The 18,915-nt window shown below is 46.5% G+C and overlaps 1 protein-coding gene across 3 annotated transcripts in view; it reads left to right on the forward strand.

Moving 5' to 3' along the window:
• The window catches only part of LOC143934023 (cell adhesion molecule CEACAM1-like), a 122,749-nt gene that overhangs the window by 89,911 nt on the left and 13,923 nt on the right, over window positions 1-18,915 (forward strand). For all 3 annotated transcript variants that reach the window (XM_077457263.1, XM_077457261.1, XM_077457262.1), the window contains one exon: window positions 10,017-10,096. In XM_077457263.1, the coding sequence (XP_077313389.1) occupies window positions 10,017-10,096 (80 nt within the window). The remainder of the gene's footprint in view (window positions 1-10,016; window positions 10,097-18,915) is intronic.

Raw genomic sequence — 18,915 nt, forward strand, 5'->3', positions numbered from 1 at the left:
GTCACAACAAAAATTGACCATGCATACGCCAAAATGTTCCTCAATCTCTTAAAAACATCAACTAATTTAGTGAAATTCTGAAAAGCACATGTAGGCATATCAGTAACATTCTCTGATGTGAGCCTAAAGCCGCGTACACACGATCAAACAATCCGGTGGAAAAGTCCGGCGGACAATCTGCCAGTGTGTGGGCTCCAGCGGACTTTTTTTACCCAAAAGTCCGGCAGACTAAGAAAGTAGTTTTGCACATCAATCTGTCCGCCGGACTCGCATTTCGGCGGACAATACGGCCGTGTGTGTACTAGTCCGGCGGACAGTACGGCCGCGTGTGTACTAGTCCGCCATACTTTTGAAATGAATGGACTTTTTCCACCCGGAGAAAAGTCCGCTCATTTTGAGTGCGGCTCCAGGTAGCCAGGACCAGCGAAAGAGGCGTTGCTAGCCCCGTCACCTGGTATGGAGTTAAAGGGGAATCCCTACGCCGAAAAAACGGCGTGGGGGTCCCCGCCCAGGTCCATATCGGACCCTTATCTGAGCACACTACCCGGCCGGCCAGGAAAGGGGTTGGGGACGAGCGAGCGCCCCCCCCTACTGAGCCGTACCAGGCCACGTGCCCTTAACATGGGGGGTGCTTTGGGGAAGGGGGGCCGCGCGGGCCCCCCACCCCAAAGCACCTTGTCCCCATGTTGATGAGGACAAGGGCCTCTTCCCGACAACCCTGGCCGTTGGTTGCCGGGGTCTGCGGGCAGGGGGCTTAGCGGAATCCGTGAGCCACCTTTTATAAGGGTGCCCCCGGATACCGGCCCCCCACCTTATGTGAATGAGTATGGGGTACAATGTACCCCTACCCTTTCACCTGTGAAAAAAAAATGTAAAAAAAAAACACAACACACAAGGGTTAAAATAGTTTATTGCACAGCTCCGGGGGTCTTCTTCCTTCTTCGGGGGTCTTCTCGCTGGACTCCTCTGCTATCTTCTGCTAGCTCTTTTACTAGCGGAGGAGCCCGGCTGTTCTTTTCTTTTCTTGAGCAGTTGCCTTGTCGCTGTCTCTGGTCACAATGACAGGCGTGCGGCGACTTATATAGGGACATCGCCGGATGATGTCCCCGCCCATTATGATGTCACAGTCCCAGCATCCTCTGAAAAGCATTGCACCAGCGATCAGCAGGTTGCTGATGCCATGCAGGTCTCCTGCACATTGTCAGTGTATCAGCTTACCCATACATGCCGTATGGGTAAGCTGAAATTCATTGACAGGATGACTCAATGAACAACCACAGTGCTACACAACGTCATGGTAGTTATTGACAACTACAAGTCGACTACTGCTAAGGATGTCGGGGCTTGTAGTTCATTCACACACAGAGCTGTGTGTGAAGAAAACTTCTGTGTTGGCAAACAGTGCCAGCTAGTACAAGGAACTTCTCACTGTACTGCTGCCATAGGAGGGGGGTCAGTGGGCAGCCGCTGCCCTGAATTAGGTGGAACATGTAACATAATCCCAAAGATGAACTTTTTTGGCCATACATTAATTGAAATTCGGCTGGTTCAGTAAAGACCGACCAAATTCCGATCAATGTATAGGGACAGTCGCTGTACAGAAGTCGATCTACTGATCAATGTCTGTACAACCACCCTGTACAGTTTTTCTCGATTGATCAGTGCTGCCATCTACAGCTGGCAGAGAAGTCTCTCCATTGTCAGAATACAATGCCTTAGCAGGAGGGATTCCCCCATCCACCTTAAATGTGTGGATGGGGAAATTGGGTCTATTTTTTTCAGTCAAACTAACCGTTTGCATGAAAAAAAAATGAATACTTTATGGGCTGCATTATAAAATTAGCATGACAGTAAAGCTACCAGCATTTTCAAAAGAAGCTGAGACTACACATTCCCCATAAATGGTATTTAACTGCTTAAGGACCGCCTCATGCACATATACGTCGGCAGAATGGCACGGCTGGGCACAGGCATGTACCTGTACATTGCTCTTTAAGTGCCCAGCCGTGGGTCGGGAGTGTGCCGCCGGCGGCGCACTCCTGACCCGGTCCTGAGCTCCGTGACCGTGGCTGCGGGACCAGCGGACCCGATCACCGCTGGTGTCCCGCGATCGGGTCACAGAGCTGAAGAACAAGGAGAGGTCTGTGTAAACCAACCTCTCCCCATGCTTCCTAATGTGGCTGTCACCGATCGTCTGTTCCCTTTTATAGGGAGAGACGATCAGTGATGTCACATGCCAGACCACACCCTCTACAATTTATTATTGCAAAAAGTAAAAAATATTAAATTTTTTCAAAATTGTCGCTCTATTTTTGTTTATAGCACAAAAAATAAAAACTGCATAGGTGATCAAATACCACCAAAAGAAAGCACTATTTGTGGGAAAAAAAAGGACGCCAATTTTGTTTGGGAGCCACGTTGCACGACCATGCAAATGTCAGTTAAAGCGACGCAGTGCCGAATTGCAAAAAAGGGCCTGGTCCTTTGGCTGCAAATTGGTCCGGGGCTTAAGTGGTTATGACCTTTTCTTATTTGCTCCCTTTTGGTCTGTTTAGTATACCATTGGAGGCATCTTGATATATCTATTTGAAAAAAAACAAAAATATTTTGAGATTGTCAGGAATTCTGAGCTGCCCAAAGCCCTATGCACATTACCCAATGACGGCCTGCCCGTTAGGGGCGCACAGTCACCGCCTCCCTATCCATGCATCCAGTCCCCTAATCTACATGCGGGGTGCTGGACACATAGATTTCAATTGTTTTTTTGTTTTTTTAACCACTTAACAACCGCCCATTGCCGATTAACGGCTTCAGGGCGGTTGTTTAACTCTGAGAGGCCGTTAATTAACGGCCTCCCAGAATTCTGCTCTCGCGCGCCCCCTGGGGCGCGCACACGAGAGCATCCGTGACCGCTGGGTCCAGTGAACCCGGCGCATCACGAATCACGGTAAACGGCCGCTCATCGCAATGCCCTGCAACACTCTGCAACACTCTGCAACACTCTGCAACACCTTGCAACACTCTGCAACACCCTGCAACACCCTGCAACACTCTGCAATACCCTGCAACACTCTGCAATACCCTGCAACACTCTGCAACACCTTGCAACACTCTGCAACACCCTGCAACACCCTGCAACACTCTGCAATACCCTGCAACACTCTGCAACACCTTGCAACACCCTGCAACACCCTGCAACACTCTGCAACACCTTGCAACACTCTGCAATACCCTGCAACACCCTGCAACACTCTGCAACACCTTGCAACACCCTGCAACACTCTGCAACACCCTGCAACACCCTGCAACACTCTGCAATACCCTGCAACACTCTGCAACACCTTGCAACACCCTGCAACACCCTGCAACACTCTGCAACACCTTGCAACACTCTGCAACACCCTGCAACACCCTGCAACACCCTGCAACACCCTGCAACACTCTGCAACACTCTGCAATACCCTGCAACACTCTGCAACACCTTGCAACACCCTGCAACACTCTGCAACACTCTGCAACACCCGGCAACACTCGGCAACACTCTGCAATGCTCTGCAACACCCGCCAATACCCTGCAACACTCTGCAATGCTCTGCAACACCCGCCAATACCCTGCAATGCTCTGCAACACCCGCCAATACCCTGCAACACTCTGCAATGCTCTGCAACACCCGCCAATACCCTGCAACACTCTGCAATGCTCTGCAACACCCGCCAATACCCTGCAATGCTCTGCAACGCAATACTCTGCAACGCCATACTCTGAGATACCCAGCCATACTCTGAGATACCCAGCTATAGTCGGTGATACCCTGCAATACCCAGAAATAGACATCCCCCCCCCCCGCCGCCCGCCGCCCTCCAGTGCTTCTACCGAATCGCTAATACGATCAAAGCCAGAATCTTTTTTTTTTTTCAGGCTTCCCAGCTTAGAGGTGAGATGTTGGGGTCTTATTGACCCCACATCTCACTGTAAAGAGGACCTGTCATGCCATATTCCTATTACAAGGGATGTTTACATTCCTTGTAATAGGAATAAAAGTGATCAAAAAAAATATTTTTGGGGAAAAAAATGTCAAACTAAAATAAATAAAGTAAAATGAACAATAAAAAAAAATTTTCTTTTTAAAGCGCCCCTGTCCCCATGTGCTCGCATGCAGGAGCGAACGCATACGTAAGTCCCGCCCACATATGTGAGGTATCGCTGCGAACGTTAGTGCGAGAGCAATAATTCTAGCCCTAGACCTCCTCTGTAACTCAAAACATATAACCAGTAAAAAAAAATTAAATAGTCGCCTATGGGGATTTTTAAGTAGCGACGTTTGGCGCCATTCCACGAGCGTGTGCAATTTTGAAGAGTGACATATTAGGTATCTATTTACTCAGCGTAACTTCATCTTTCACATTATGCAAAAATTGGGCTAACTTTACTGTGTTTTTTTTTTTTTTAGCACAAAAAAAGCATTCAAAAAATTACTGCGCAAATACCGTGCGAGATAAAAAGTTGCAAAGACCACCATTGTATTCTCCAGGGTGTTTGCTAAAAAAACATATATAATGTTTTGGGATTCTATGTAATTTTCTAGCAAATAAATGATGATTTTTACATGTAGGAGAGAAATGTCAGAATTGTCCTGGGTGCTCCAGAACGCCTGATGGCGCTCCCTGCATGTTGGGCCTCTGTATGTGGCCACACTGTGTAAAAGTCTCACACATGTGGTATCGCCATACTCGGGAGTAATAGCAGAATGTGTTTTGGGGTGTAATTTGTGGTATGCATATGCTGTGTGTGAGAAATAACCTGATAATATGACAATTTTGTGAAAAAAAAAAAAAAGTAAAAAAAATCTTGATTTTGCAAAGAATTGTGGGAAAAAATGACAACTTCAAAAAACTCATCATGCCTCTTACTAAATACCTTGGAATGTCTTCTTTCCAAAAAGGGGTCATTTGGGGGGTATTTGTACTTTTCTGGCATGTTAGGGTCTCAAGAATTGAAATAGGCCGTCAGTACTTCAGGTGTGATCAATTTTCAGATATTGGCGCCATAGCTTGTGGACTCTATAACTTTCACAAAGACCAAATAATATCCACCAATTTGTACTTATTTTTACCAAAGATATGTAGTGGTATAAATTTTGGCCAAAATTTATGAAGAAAAAATTACTAATCTGCTAAATTTTCTAACAGAAACAAAGAAAAATTCATTTTTTTACAGAATTTTCGGTATTTTTTCCTTTTATAGCACAAAAAATAAAAAACCCAGCGGTGATTAAATACCACCAAAAGAAAGCTCTATTTGTGTGAAAAAAAGGACAAAAATGTCATATAGGTCCAGTGTTGCATGACTGAGTAATTGTCATTCAAATTGCGAGAGCACCGAAAGCTGAAAATTGGTCTGGTTATTAAGGGTGTTTAAGTGCCCAGTGGTCAAGTGGTTAAGCATGTGATTAGAGCCAAATGCTCTAATAGGCTTCAAAAAGGGGTGGGCTTGGGGTGCAGATCACTGCCCACCCAATTGTGTTACAATAGCGAATGAATATTCGCTATTGTCACACTGATTCTCCTCCCGGCCAATCAGGAAGTTTGTCCTGTCTCCATCACCTGATTGGCTGAAAGGACAGGCGATCCTATTAGCCATCTAGGAGGAGGGTGGATCCCACAGGCGCCACGAAGAGATGCACGAGAAGCCGATGCATGCTTCATGGAGTAAGTGCGGGGCCGACTGACTGGCTTCTGTTGAAAGAGCATGCTGGAACTGTTTAAGCAGACCTGATCGGAAGTTCCATGTGGGTCTATGGGAGGCTGATGTAAATGGACTTGTGTCCATTTATACTCACCTACCGCCAAGTCCAGAAATTAAAAAAATAAATAGAAAAGGACTGTGTCCTTTTTAACCACTTTACGACCAGCGCACGCCGATGTACGTCCATTTTTTGAAGAGGGATATCTCTGTAACGGGAGCAGCAGCTGCTGCCACAACCGAGATATCCATCTGTTCAGGCGCTGGTCGTGTGTGCGATAATGGTTGTCTTTGCGGTGGGTTTGCCGCGAGATCACCGCTATCAGCAGCGGGAGAGGTGCCACCCCCCTCCTGTCGCTCTCCTGCTCCCTCCGCCGTTTAGCGGAGCCGTCGGTAGCGGCGGAGGTGATCGGGTTCTTTCCTGTGCTGGGTATAGTGACGAGTGCGGCTAAGATGGCCCCCACTCGTGTCTATACCATCAAAACGTCACTTCCGCCTATACCTTTTAAAGGCACATTTTTCAATGTCATTTATTCAAATGACATGTTGGATGGAGGATCCGATAAGCCCCCCCGCCTGCAGACCCCGACAACCAATGACCAGGGTTGTCGGGAAGAGGCCATTGTCCTCATCAATATGGGGACAAGGTGCTTTGGGGTGGGGGGCCCTTTCCCCATAGCACCCCACCATGTTGAGGGCACGCGGCCTGGTACGGCTGAGGAGGGGGCGCTCACTCGTCCCCACCCCCTTTCCTGGCCGGCTGGGTAGCGTGCTCGGATAAGGGTCTGATATGGACCTGGGGGGGACCTCCATGGCGTTTTTTCGGTGTAGGGTTTCCCTTTTAACTCCATACCATCTCCTCATGGCGCCCGTGGGTCTCCTTCCTCCTCCTCCTAGACGGCCAATAGGATCGCCTGTCTTTTCAGCCAATCAGGTGATGGGGACGGGACCCACTTCCTGAATGGCTGGGAGGAGAATCAGTGTGACAATAGCGAATATTCATTCGCTATTGTTACACAACTGGGTCGGCTCAGGGTGCAGTGATCTGCACCCCAAGCCCACCCCTTTTTGAAGCCTATTAGAGCCTTTGGCTCTAATCACATGCTTAAAAAAAAACAATTGAAATCCATGTGTCCAGCACCCCGCTAGTAGATTAGGGGACTGGATGCATGGATAGGGGAGGCGATGCCTGTGCGCTCCTAACGTGCAGGCCGCCATTGGGTAATGTGCATAGGGCTCTGGGCAGCTCAGAATTCCTGACAATCTCAATATATTTTTGTTTCTTGTCAAATAGATATATCAAAATGCCTCCAATGGTATACTAAACAGACCAAAAGGGAGCAAATAAGAGAAGGTCATTGTAGTGGATTAACCACTTAAGCCCAGGACCAATTTGCAGCCAAAGGACCAGGCCCCTTTTTGCAATTCGGCACTGCGTCGCTTTAACTGACATTTGCATGGTCGTGCGACGTGGCTCCCAAACAAAATTGGTGTCCTTTTTTTCCTCCACGGATAGAGCTTTCTTTTGGTGGTATTTGATCACCTATGTAGTTTTTATTTTTTGTGCTATAAACAAAAATAGAGCGACAATTTTGAAAAAATGTAATATTTTTAACTTTTTGCAATAATAAACATCCCCAAAAAATATATAAAAAAACATTTTTTTACTCAGTTTAGGCCGATACGTATTCTTCTACATATTTTTGGTAAAAAAAAAAATCACAATTAGCGATTATTGATTGGTATAGTTTTATAGCATTTTTATTAATATTTTTTTTACTAGTGATGGCGGCGATCAGCGATTTTTTTTTTTTATTGTGACTGCGATATTATGGCTGACACATCGGATATTTTTGACACATCTTTGGGACCATTGTCATTTATACAGCAATCAGTACTATTTAAATGCACTGATTCCTGTGTAAATGACGCTGCCAGTGAAGGAGTTAACCACTAGGGGGCGAGGAGGGGTTACGTGTGACGTTATGTGGTTTTTTTTTTATTGTAGGGGGCGTGGTCTGACATGTGACATCACTGATCGTCTCTCCCTATAAAAGGGAACAGACGATCAGTGACAGCCACAGTAGGAAGCATGGGGAGAGGTTTGTTTACACAGACCTCGCCTCGTTCTTCAGCTTTGTGACCCGATCGCGGGACACCAGCGGTGATCGGGTCCGCTGGTCCCTCGGCCACGGTCACGAAGCTCAGGACCGGGTTGGGAGTGCACCACCGGCGGCGCACTCCCGACCCACGACTGGGCACTTAAAGAGCAATGTACAGGTACATGCTTGTGCCCAGCCGTGCCATTCTGCTGACGTATATGTGCAGGAGGCGGTCCTTAAGCAGTTAAATACAATTTTTAGGGAATGTGGTTTATGGGGAATGTGTAGTCTCATCTTCTCAGCTTCTTTTGAAAATGCTGGTAACTTTACTGTCATGCTAATTTTATAATGCAGCCCATAAAGTATTCTTTTTTTTTTTCATGCAAACGGTTAGTTTGCATGAAAAAAAATAGACCCAATTTCCCCATCCACACATTTAAGGTGGATGGGGGAATCCGTCCTGCTAAGGCATTGTATTCTGACAATGGAGAGACTTCTCTGCCAACTGTAGATGGCAGCACTGATCAATCGAGAAAAACTGTACAGGGTGGTTGTACAGACGTTGATCAGTAGATTGACTTCTGTACAGGGACTGTCCCTATACATTGATCGGAATTTGGTCGGTCTTTACTGAACCAGCCAAATTTCAATTAATGTATGGCCAAAAAAGTTCATCTTTGGGATTATGTTACATGTTTCACCTAATTCAGGGCAGCGGCTGCCCGCTGACCCCCCTCCTATGGCAGCAGTACAGTGAGAAGTTCCGTGTACTAGCTGGCACTGTTTGCCAACACAGAAGTTTTATTCACACACAGCTCTGTGTGTGAAGGAACTACAAGCCCCGACATCCTTAGCAGTAGTCGACTTGTAGTTGTCAATGAACTACCATGGCGTTGTGTAGCACTGTGGTTGTTCATTGAGTCATCCTGTCAATGAATTTCAGCTTACCCATACGGGATGTATGGGTAAGCTGATACACTGACAATGTGCAGGAGACCTGCATGGCATCAGCGACCTGCTGATCGCTGGTGCAATGCTTTTCAGGCTCCGGTAACAAAAAAATTATAAATGCACTTTTTTTTACCTGAAAAAAAAAAATGCCTTTAACCACTTGCAGACCGGACCATTTTGCTGGTCAAAGACCAGACCACTTTTTGAGATTCGGCACTGCGTCGCTTTAACTGACAATTGCGCGGTCGTGCGACGTGGCTCCCAAACAAAATTGACGTCCTTTTTTTCCCACAAATAGAGCTTTCTTTTGGTGGTATTTGATCACCCCTGCGGTTTTTATTTTTTGCGCTATAAACAAAAATAGAGCGACAATTTTGGAAAAAAACGCATTATTTTTTACTTTTTGTTATAATAAATATCCCCCAAAAATATATAAAAAAACATTTTTCCCCTCAGTTTAGGCCGATACGTATTCTTCTACATATTTTTGGTAAAAAAAATAAAAAAAATCGCAATAAGCGATTATTGATTGGTTTGCGCAAAAGTTATAGCGTTTACAAAATAGGGATAGTTTTATAGCATTTTTATTAATAATTTTTTATTATTATTTTTTTACTAGTAATGGCGGCGATCAGCGATTTTTATTGTGACTGCGACATTGTGGGGGACCCATTGGACATTTTTGACACATTTTTGGGACCATTGTCATTTATACAGTAATCACTGCTATATAAATGCAGTGATTCCTGTGTAAATGACACTGGCGGTGAAGGGGTTAACCAGTGGGTGGCAGTGTAGGGGTTAAGTGTTCCTAGGGGTGTGTTACTAACTGTGGGGGGGGGGTTGGGCTTTCATTAAGTGAACACTGATCTCTGCTCCAATCACATGGAGCAGAGATCAGCGTCACTAGTTGCTAGGCAGAATGGCAGGGCGGCATTGAATATTGGACGTACCTGTACGCCAATATGCCTGCCCATGCCATTCTGTCGACGTACATCGTCGTGCGCTGGTCGGGAAGTGGTTAATGTTTTTTTTTTTTTTTAAAGTGAACTTATCCTTTAACATGAATATTTTTAAGTCTGTAACTTGGAATAAATGGTGCACAACTGAACTCAGACGAGTTGTGTGGTTTCCTTTAAAAGTGATAGCACCATAGTGAATGAAGCCATATGTAAGAAACATTGCAAAATCAACATTTTTACTTTCTATCTTGACTTCAGAACCCCACCTTGGTACAAAAAATGAAAATTCAAATGCACCTCCACCACACACCTATTCAACTATTATTCCAGGAACTGAGGTAAGATCTCCTTAACTATCCATTCAGTAATATATAGAACACATACAGCCCGTCCATTAGGGGCACACAGAACCCATCACCCGATTGGCTGAAAGGACAGGTAAACCTATTGGATGCCTAGGGGGAGGGGAAGAGACGCGCGGCAGATGGAGGAAAGGAAACAGGAGCCGCTGCATGTGATGCCTGCTGCCTAGATGGGATAAGTTTCAGACCAACCGGAAGACAGTGAGTGGGGGGGTGTTAAGGTGCTGTCGGGGGGATTTTTGGCACCCCCTAAAAAAAAAAAAAAAAACATCCTTCACTAATATAGAATTATATATGTAGCACCCTGATGTTTAGGCAGGGCTGCTAGTAAATTTACCTGCCAGGTAAAGTTGCCTTGGCCAATTGTTAGGGATCAATTGATCTCACCTTAAAGGGGTTGTAAAGATTTGTGTTTTTTCACCTTAATGCATCCTATGCATTAAGGTGAAAAATCACCTCACTGTCATGGGCCCTCAAGCCCCCCATTTTACTTACCTGAGCCCGTTCACCTGCTGTGCGCATCCCCCGGGAACCTCTTCTCCACTGAGTCTGGCCATTGATTGGATAGATTGATAGAAGTGCAGCCATTGGCTTGTGCTGCTATCAATCACGTCCAATGACGTGGCCATCGGAGGGGCGGGACCGAGTCATGCACTTGGCGTCTATGGACGCCAAGTGTATGACACGGGAGCACACCCATAAGCTAAGGAAAGAGCTTCCCAGAGGGGTTAGCTTTAGCGGGGAGGAGCTGAAACAGCCGCCGTTGGACCCCAGAACAGCTGGATTGGGGCCACTCTATGCAAAACGAACTGCACAGTGGAGGTAAGTATAACATGTTTGTTATTTAAAAAAGAATCAAACCTATATAACCACTTTAAGTCTGGAATTGCTGCACTTCTCTCTTCTGTCGCTGGGTGGCCGGGTACCTGGTGACATTAGATAAGACAAGGGCGATGCAAGGACAGATTAGGTGTATATGGGGTGTCTCAGCCAATGGGCAGGGGTTTTCTTGGCCTGCTGGGAGAACCTAGATATTTTAGTGGAGTCAGGTGATCAAGGTTTTGTGCCATCTGGACAGCTGTCTGGGTGGACATGTTGGCTGCCCGGGCTGCTAAGCCAGAGTTTGGGCCTATCCCAGGTACATCTGGCTGCTAGGCTGTCTGAGGGCCTATCCAGAAGCAAGAGAGCAGTGCAGGGTTGGGACTGCGGCTTGCAGTTCAACCAGAAGTGACGGTTCTGCCGGCCGGAGAACCTGTCATGATCAGAGGCAGAGGGGAACCTGTTGCCACTAAGGGACCAACCACCTTGTTGCCAGGGACCACATTGAGTAGCTGAAGCAAGTACAGGAGCAGTATTCTCACCAGAGACAGTGAAGAAACGGGAAACTTCAGCAGGAGCTAAGCCAGAAACCCAGCCAGTGGGGTGACACTTGAGGAGTATCCGGAGTGCTAACGCAGGGACCCAGCAGGGAAGCGGGGGTGTTGCTTGTGGAAGATACTAAGTAAGACATTTGGAAGAGCTCACAGGGTTCAGTGGCAGTGAACCAACAAGTATAGTGAGAGAGACTAGGAGCTCAGTGGCCTGAGAATCTACAAGAAGTTATCTTAGGAGGATTGAAGGAGTTAGATATAACTTGTATTAGGAACTATTATAAGACTGTTGCTATAGGAGACAGCGCTCCTACACATGCAGATGTGATGTTTTACTGAATGTCTGAACACTGATGGCCCAGTTCTTGGGTTTAGGCTGATCGTCAGGCTGCAGAGGGGGTGGAAGTGTCTGTCTCAGGCTTGCAGTGGTGCACTGTGAGGCTGATTCAGGTGCCAGTCAGGCATCTGGGCAGATCCCAACATTTTTGTAGGTGTCCCTGCAGATTCTGGACTAGCTTTGTGACGTCAGCTGATGTCTGCCTTTAGCCCACTGTCAGCTCAATCTGGGCCACAGGAGTGCAGAATTAAGTGCATTCCTGTGACCCATAGGGGAAGTATGACCAGAAGAGCTTTGGCTACAGGTCTTCTCAATGGGTGTATCAAAAAAAAATGTTCTCCTACCAGACATATAAGACATGAGGGGATATTCTAGGGGTTGTTACTACAACTAGAGCGTGCACAATCTGGTACAGCTCTGCATAGAAACCAATCGGCTCCCAGGTTTCATTGTCAATGCATAGCTGCACCAGATTCTGTGTGCTACAGTTTTAGTAAATCCCCCCATTGTTATCACCCACATAGATATTCTGGCATATAACCAATGCTTTGTCTTCAAGGAGAAAGCTTTTGTATAGCATGTGCACTGCACTTTGGTCCAAAAATCACAAAAGGACTCAGTTTCTGCACCAGCTGTTATTCTTAATAACAATTTGCCAGTATATGGACACTAGGGTAGCCCCCGGTTAGAGTCAAAAGTAATTTCAACTCGAACATCAGGTGTCCGTTTGTTCTAAAATGAACTTAACATAAGGGACGTTCATGGGAAATTCAAGTGCCGTGGAACACCCCATAATGCACTGCGAGATCGCAGTGCATTAGCATCTGATTGGTCAAAGCATGCACCTGACCTGCATGCTTTGGCCAATCACAGCTTGCTCTGCTGAGAGAGCCATAATTGGCCAAAGGCAGAGTGCCTTTGGCCAATCATGGATCAGGGGGACTATGTCCACGCCCCACACTATTCTACACGGCCGCTATGTAAGCAGGCTTATATAGTGTGTGGACGGAGATAGATTAGGCAGGCAGGTTAGTTAGTGGCAGTGTATTTGAGATATATATATATATATATATATATATATATATATATATATATATATATATTGTGGTAGTACGGAATCTCCAATCCTGGGACCGGGTTTTGGGACCAGCCAGCAGTCTGGCTGGATGATTGCACAGGTGGGTCTTGGGCTTAAAACAAAGCCAACACCATGGTTCTGGGCTCCACCCTCCCGAGGAGTCCAGGCGTGTAAGGGAGAAGAAGTGTGCATGTCTGCACAGGTCGGTCTGTCAGAGCAGACAGAGGGTCCAAGCTTGTGGGCTGAAAGAGAAGCTGTTAAGGAGTGCTGAGGTACTGGGTGTACAGAACTCTGTTAAAGAGCCAAGAGGGCTGCAGCAGAAGTCTGAGCAGCAGTGCTGCTAAAGAGAGCCAGGTGGCTTGGTATTTTTGGTTCTACATACATTACTGCTGTGGAAAGCTGAAACCCCTGTGTGGGCAACTATTTTGTTTCTGGACTTTTCTTTCTTTAATAAAAGTGGGCCTACAAGCCCTTAAACGACATCTGGTGTGGATCCAGCTCACTGGTAAGCTCTACCTTTAAGCTAAAATAACCCCCAAATATTACAAGTGGTGTTCGAATGCGGGCACAAGACGGTGGAATCCGGGTCCTTGCTCCACAGTAAGTTCAAGTCAGGAACTATTGGCTGTGTGTGAAAGTGCAGCCAGGCAAAAGGCATTCCGTGTTGCAGGTGGTGTACCTGTGAATGAAAAGTCAAAAATTTTTTTTTTTTTCTCTTGCTATGAACTGTGTTTGTGTGCATGAGACAGCACAATCAGTGTGTGCAATGTGCAGGTGAGGAAAGCTTGCATTAAGAGAAAAGCAACTTGCTTTAAAAGAGACCCTTTCATTTTCCTGGACTGTTTAAAGTTGTTCTGGAGTCTCTAAGTATGGGGCGGTCAAAGCTCTTAAAAGAAGCCAGGTTTGCTGAAATGAGAGACAGAGCTCTGTGGTTGGAGGGGTTGTTACCGCCTGAACGAGCCCCATACATACCTGATCAGAGTTTATCAAGGAGAAAAATGGCTGGGGTTGTCCCTAGCAACACTGGTGCAATGAGTGCACAGGTGACTGCAGTTATGGAGAGTCCACCAGTATTTGAATCTGCAGTGGATTGGTGCAAGCGGCATTTAGCAGCACTGGACCAAGCTACAGAGGAAAGGAAGCCAGCCCTCAGTGCAAGGGAAAAGCCGCTGGATGTCCATAACTGGAAGAGGGCTGTTGTTGCCCCTGGCAAAGCTGCTGCAGTTAAAACAACAGCTATTGTGAAAGATGTGAATGTGTCACAGCATGAGACGGGATCCAGCAGAGAGAAGCCCATGCTATATGCAAGGAGAGAGGCTGATCAAAGGCTGAGGATGAGAGTGGTTGCCCATAGCAACGCAGAGGAAGCCAGTTGGGCTGTCGCTGTACCATGGGCTATGTCTAATAAGGATCGTGGAAAGCAGCTTAAGGAGGAGCCAATTTTTCATGTTGGAGAGAGCCAGCAAAGTTCTGCTGGGAGAGTGCGGTCTCCCATGGCAACCGGAGTGAAATTTATGCCTGAAAGGAGCTGCAGTAGAGGTTTGGTTCAGCGTCCCCACAAAGAGGCCTGTGCATTTCGGCCAGCTGGGAATCACCAGGAGAGAATCGCTTTGGGAAAAAATCGTCCAGTACCATGCCTGGAGTGTGGCCAGCTGGGGCATGGCATGTTTTCTTGCCCTAGGTTGTGGAATACGGCTGGAGATAATGTTGCTGAGAAAGTTTTGTCTGTAGGCCCAGATTCCGGTGGAAATATGTTTGCAGTCACCCCTAGCAACAAGAAGTTTCCTGTTGTGCCTGCAGGGGGTGCTAAACGGTGGGAGATGCCTGCTGTAGTTTCATCCCATGGCCACCAGGAGGAGTTGGCCAGTAAAAGTGCAGCAGAGGACTGGTGCATAAGACAACGTACTCAAATGAAGATGGTGACCCCAACTACTGCGGTGGGTAAGACTGTCTTTAATGAAATGATGGCTGGAACTGCTGATTTCATGTATAAAAGGACTGGTTACGAGACTGTCCATGATGATGTGAGAGTGACCCCAGTTAGTGGGGCCACTGAATGTGCACTTGAGAATGACTTTTCCCTATATAGTGGGAAGGCAAGGGTTAAAATCCAAATAGATCCTGTGTTGATGACTAAAAGTGTTGTGTCTAATGACTATCAGGCTCATGTTGGCCGTGGGCTAGGACAGCCTACAAATGCGAAAAATGCTATAAGTGTTACTGTTAATGAAAAGTTTAATGCTGTTGGGAAAACGTTTGCTCTGAAAGAACCTGGGGTTATCAAAAATGGGCTGTTGCCTGTAGCAACTGGTGGTAAGACAGCACAGTTGTCCACAGGAATCTCCAGGGAACTTCATGTGTTGGAGTCAGAGGTTGCCCTGGACAACTGCGATGTCACTCTGGTGGGACAGAATGGAACTGTACTGTGTAATGGTAATGTGTTAGTGCAAGCTGCTAGTACTAAAAATGTGCAGGTAAATGGTGGATTAACACAACCTGTGAAAAATGCAAAGGTGTGTGAGGCTTATGAAATGCAAGCTGAGCAAGGTGGTGAATATGGTGTATTGCAACCTGTGCTACCTCAGTCTGATGTGATTTACAATGACTGGTGTAATAAGTCTGCAGCTGAGCCAGTCTGTTCTTATGTGTCTCCTTGGGCAGATGGATCGGTGCTGAGGAGTACCGCAGAAGGGAGCTCACATACAACAGATTGGGATAGTTGGAGCAAAAATCTTATCTCCCTGATAGATGAGGCTTTTATGCACAAAGATAAGGTGGACACGGTTTCTGCTGGGCCAGCAGGAGGGGCTGCAGAACAGCTTGTACCTGAGGGCGCGGTGGCTGCTGCAGGGGTTAACCCTGGTGAGCAGGATGAACCAAATAAGGGCACAGCAGAGACATTGTCCGTGACCCACAAAACTGAGGTTGACATGGAGTGTCAACGTGACGTCACTGGTAATGTTCTGGAGCAGTTCACTGATGCTGAGCCTGAGAAGTTGAGTATGAGTCCAGCAATTGGCAGCGCTCTGGTGGAGCACCAGGCTGTGTTTACCTCCAGCCGGGAGGAGGTTCCGTTAACCATTGCAACTTTTCAAGTCTCAGAAAGTGAGTCTCTCTGCATCCCCAGTGTCATGAAAATTCCCAGGAAGGACTTAGGTCTGGAGTCAAGGGCCTGGTTTATAACTGAAGCATTAAAAGAGATGCTTGAACTTTGGGATGTACAGCCAATCTATACTAGTGTGTCTCCTCCACAGTCTGATGGGCTGGTACTGCGCAGTACCACTAGGTGGAGCACTGTATGGCAGGCTGTACAGAGCAAAGCAAAACAGGACAGGAATGGTTTATTCCTAAATTTGCTACTTTTGTTAAAAGTTGCCGCTACGTATGCTGCTAGATTAGATCCAGAAGAAATATTTGAGACAGATGTTGGAGAAGTTGAAAATAAGCCTAAATTGCCTGTGGTTACACCTCCTAACAGCCAGATGGGAAGCATTTCTGCTGCTATGGTCCAGTGTGGTGCTGGTCAGTTGGTGAAGGGCGTGTATACTGCGCCAGTAGAAAAACCACATGAGGTGGAAGGGCCATGTGTGGACCTGAAAGCAGCAGAGATCCTGACCAGGGCTCAAACAAAGGTGGTTAAAGAGACTGGGGTCCCCAGTCCAGTGGTTGGTTTAGGTGGCAAACCTTATAATAAGGTCTCCAGGACAGGGGAATGGACAAGGAGTGTGATAAAAATTGTATGTGGATCAGACGAGAGCTTGCCTGTTCCGGTGGATAAAAATACAGATGGCATCAGAACGGGTCAAGTGGTAGGACAGCTGCCTGCAGAGTGGGTGAACCCAGGGGAGGTGGCGTCCTGTGAGGTTCCTGTGGGTGATGGCGGCCCTCCAGTATGTGTGCCCTCTGTGGACTCTACCCTAGCAAATGTTGGAAAAAAAGGCATTGGTGACATGTGCAACATTGAGAGGTCTAATGTTGGTTTGAATATGTCTGTCAATGATGAACCAAATAATGTGTTAATGGTACATGATAATGTGGTGTCCAAAGGTACAGGTAAACCTGGTAATCAATTAGTGACTGCTGAGGCAGGTACCAGAAATAAGAGGTGGGTTTCCGTTCTAAACACTATAGAAATAGGCCCCCTACAGTCTCAGAACAGTACTGCTGAGAAAGTTTTGGGGAAACCAGGGAACCTGAAGCGTGGAAGCAGAAGGGTTGGTAGGAAGACCAACGGGAATCCATTAAGATTTCAGGAGAGGAAGTGCTTATGGAAATTCACTCGGAAGAAAAGTTGGGAAGGTCGCATCAAAGCTCATAGCAGAGTGACAGTAAGGCTTAGAGGCAGACTCCAAAGGAGGCATTGGGTGGAGTTCCCCGTTAGGAGAAGCGAGGTTGGACAGGAGGGTACTTCTGTAAATGGTATCTGGCACAGAGGTGCCAAAAGTAACTTGGGTGTTCCGCCCTCTGGGTCGAAACAAAGGGGGGGGATATGTGGTAGTACGGAATCTCCAATCCTGGGACCGGGTTTTGGGACCAGCCAGCAGTCTGGCTGGATGATTGCACAGGTGGGTCTTGGGCTTAAAACAAAGCCAACACCATGGTTCTGGGCTCCACCCTCCCGAGGAGTCCAGGCGTGTAAGGGAGAAGAAGTGTGCATGTCTGCACAGGTCGGTCTGTCAGAGCAGACAGAGGGTCCAAGCTTGTGGGCTGAAAGAGAAGCTGTTAAGGAGTGCTGAGGTACTGGGTGTACAGAACTCTGTTAAAGAGCCAAGAGGGCTGCAGCAGAAGTCTGAGCAGCAGTGCTGCTAAAGAGAGCCAGGTGGCTTGGTATTTTTGGTTCTACATACATTACTGCTGTGGAAAGCTGAAACCCCTGTGTGGGCAACTATTTTGTTTCTGGACTTTTCTTTCTTTAATAAAAGTGGGCCTACAAGCCCTTAAACGACATCTGGTGTGGATCCAGCTCACTGGTAAGCTCTACCTTTAAGCTAAAATAACCCCCAAATATTACAATATATATATATATATATATATATATATATATATATATATATATATATATATATATATATATATATATATATATATATATATATATATATGGTGGTTGTGGGGGGCTTATTGGAATCTGAAAGCCCCTTTTAACAAGGGGCCAACATATTCCCCCCCCCCATGGTATTGGGTACATTGTACCCCTACATTCACCCAAAAAGTGTCAAAAAAGTAAAAACGACAGCAGACAGTTTTTGAAAATTATGTTATAAAAAAAAGAAGAAAAAAAAAAGCATCCCATGATGTAAATCCATTGTCAATCACGGCGCTGGCTGTCCCAAGAAAAAAAATTGAAAAACTCTGCCTCCATGGGAGGCGTCCTGCCGACAGCCGTCTTTTCGTGGTGACAGATGTTATATAGCCAATGGTCACATCACCAGGTGGCCCCGCCCTTGGCTATATAACAACTGTCAATGCGAAAATACGGCAAAAGACTCTATGGAGACAGAGATTTTCAGTTTTTTTTGTTTTTTCTCTCTGTCTGTGCCGTGATTGACGATGGATTTACATTGCGGCACACTTATTTATTTTTTTTAAATAAAGGAATTGTCAAAAACTGTCTGTCGTTTTTACTTTTTGACACATTTTTTTGCAGAATGGGCAGGGGTACAATGTACCCCATTCACATGGGGGGTGGGATTTGGGGGCCCCCTTGTTAGACCCCCCACAACCACTGGGCAAGGGCTGTGGGGATGAGGCCCTTGTACGCATCAACATGGGGACACGGTACTTGGGGAGGGTTAGGAGGGGGGCACTCTATTGTTCCCCCCTTTTCCTGTGGCCTGCCAAGTTGCATGCTTGGATAAGGGTCTGGTATAGATTTTGGAGGCGACCCCACGCCATTTTTTTTTAATTTGGCACAGGGTTTCCCTTAATATTCATACTAGACCTGAACGGCCTGGTATGGATTTTGGGGGGGACACCCACGCCTTTTTTTTTTTTTTTTAAACATTGCCGT

This window comes from Lithobates pipiens, unplaced genomic scaffold (genome assembly GCF_037356315.1).
Source record: "Lithobates pipiens isolate NorthernLeopardFrog02 unplaced genomic scaffold, aLitPip1_a1.2 Scaffold_27, whole genome shotgun sequence".
In the NCBI taxonomy this organism is placed as follows: Eukaryota; Metazoa; Chordata; class Amphibia; order Anura; family Ranidae; genus Lithobates; species Lithobates pipiens.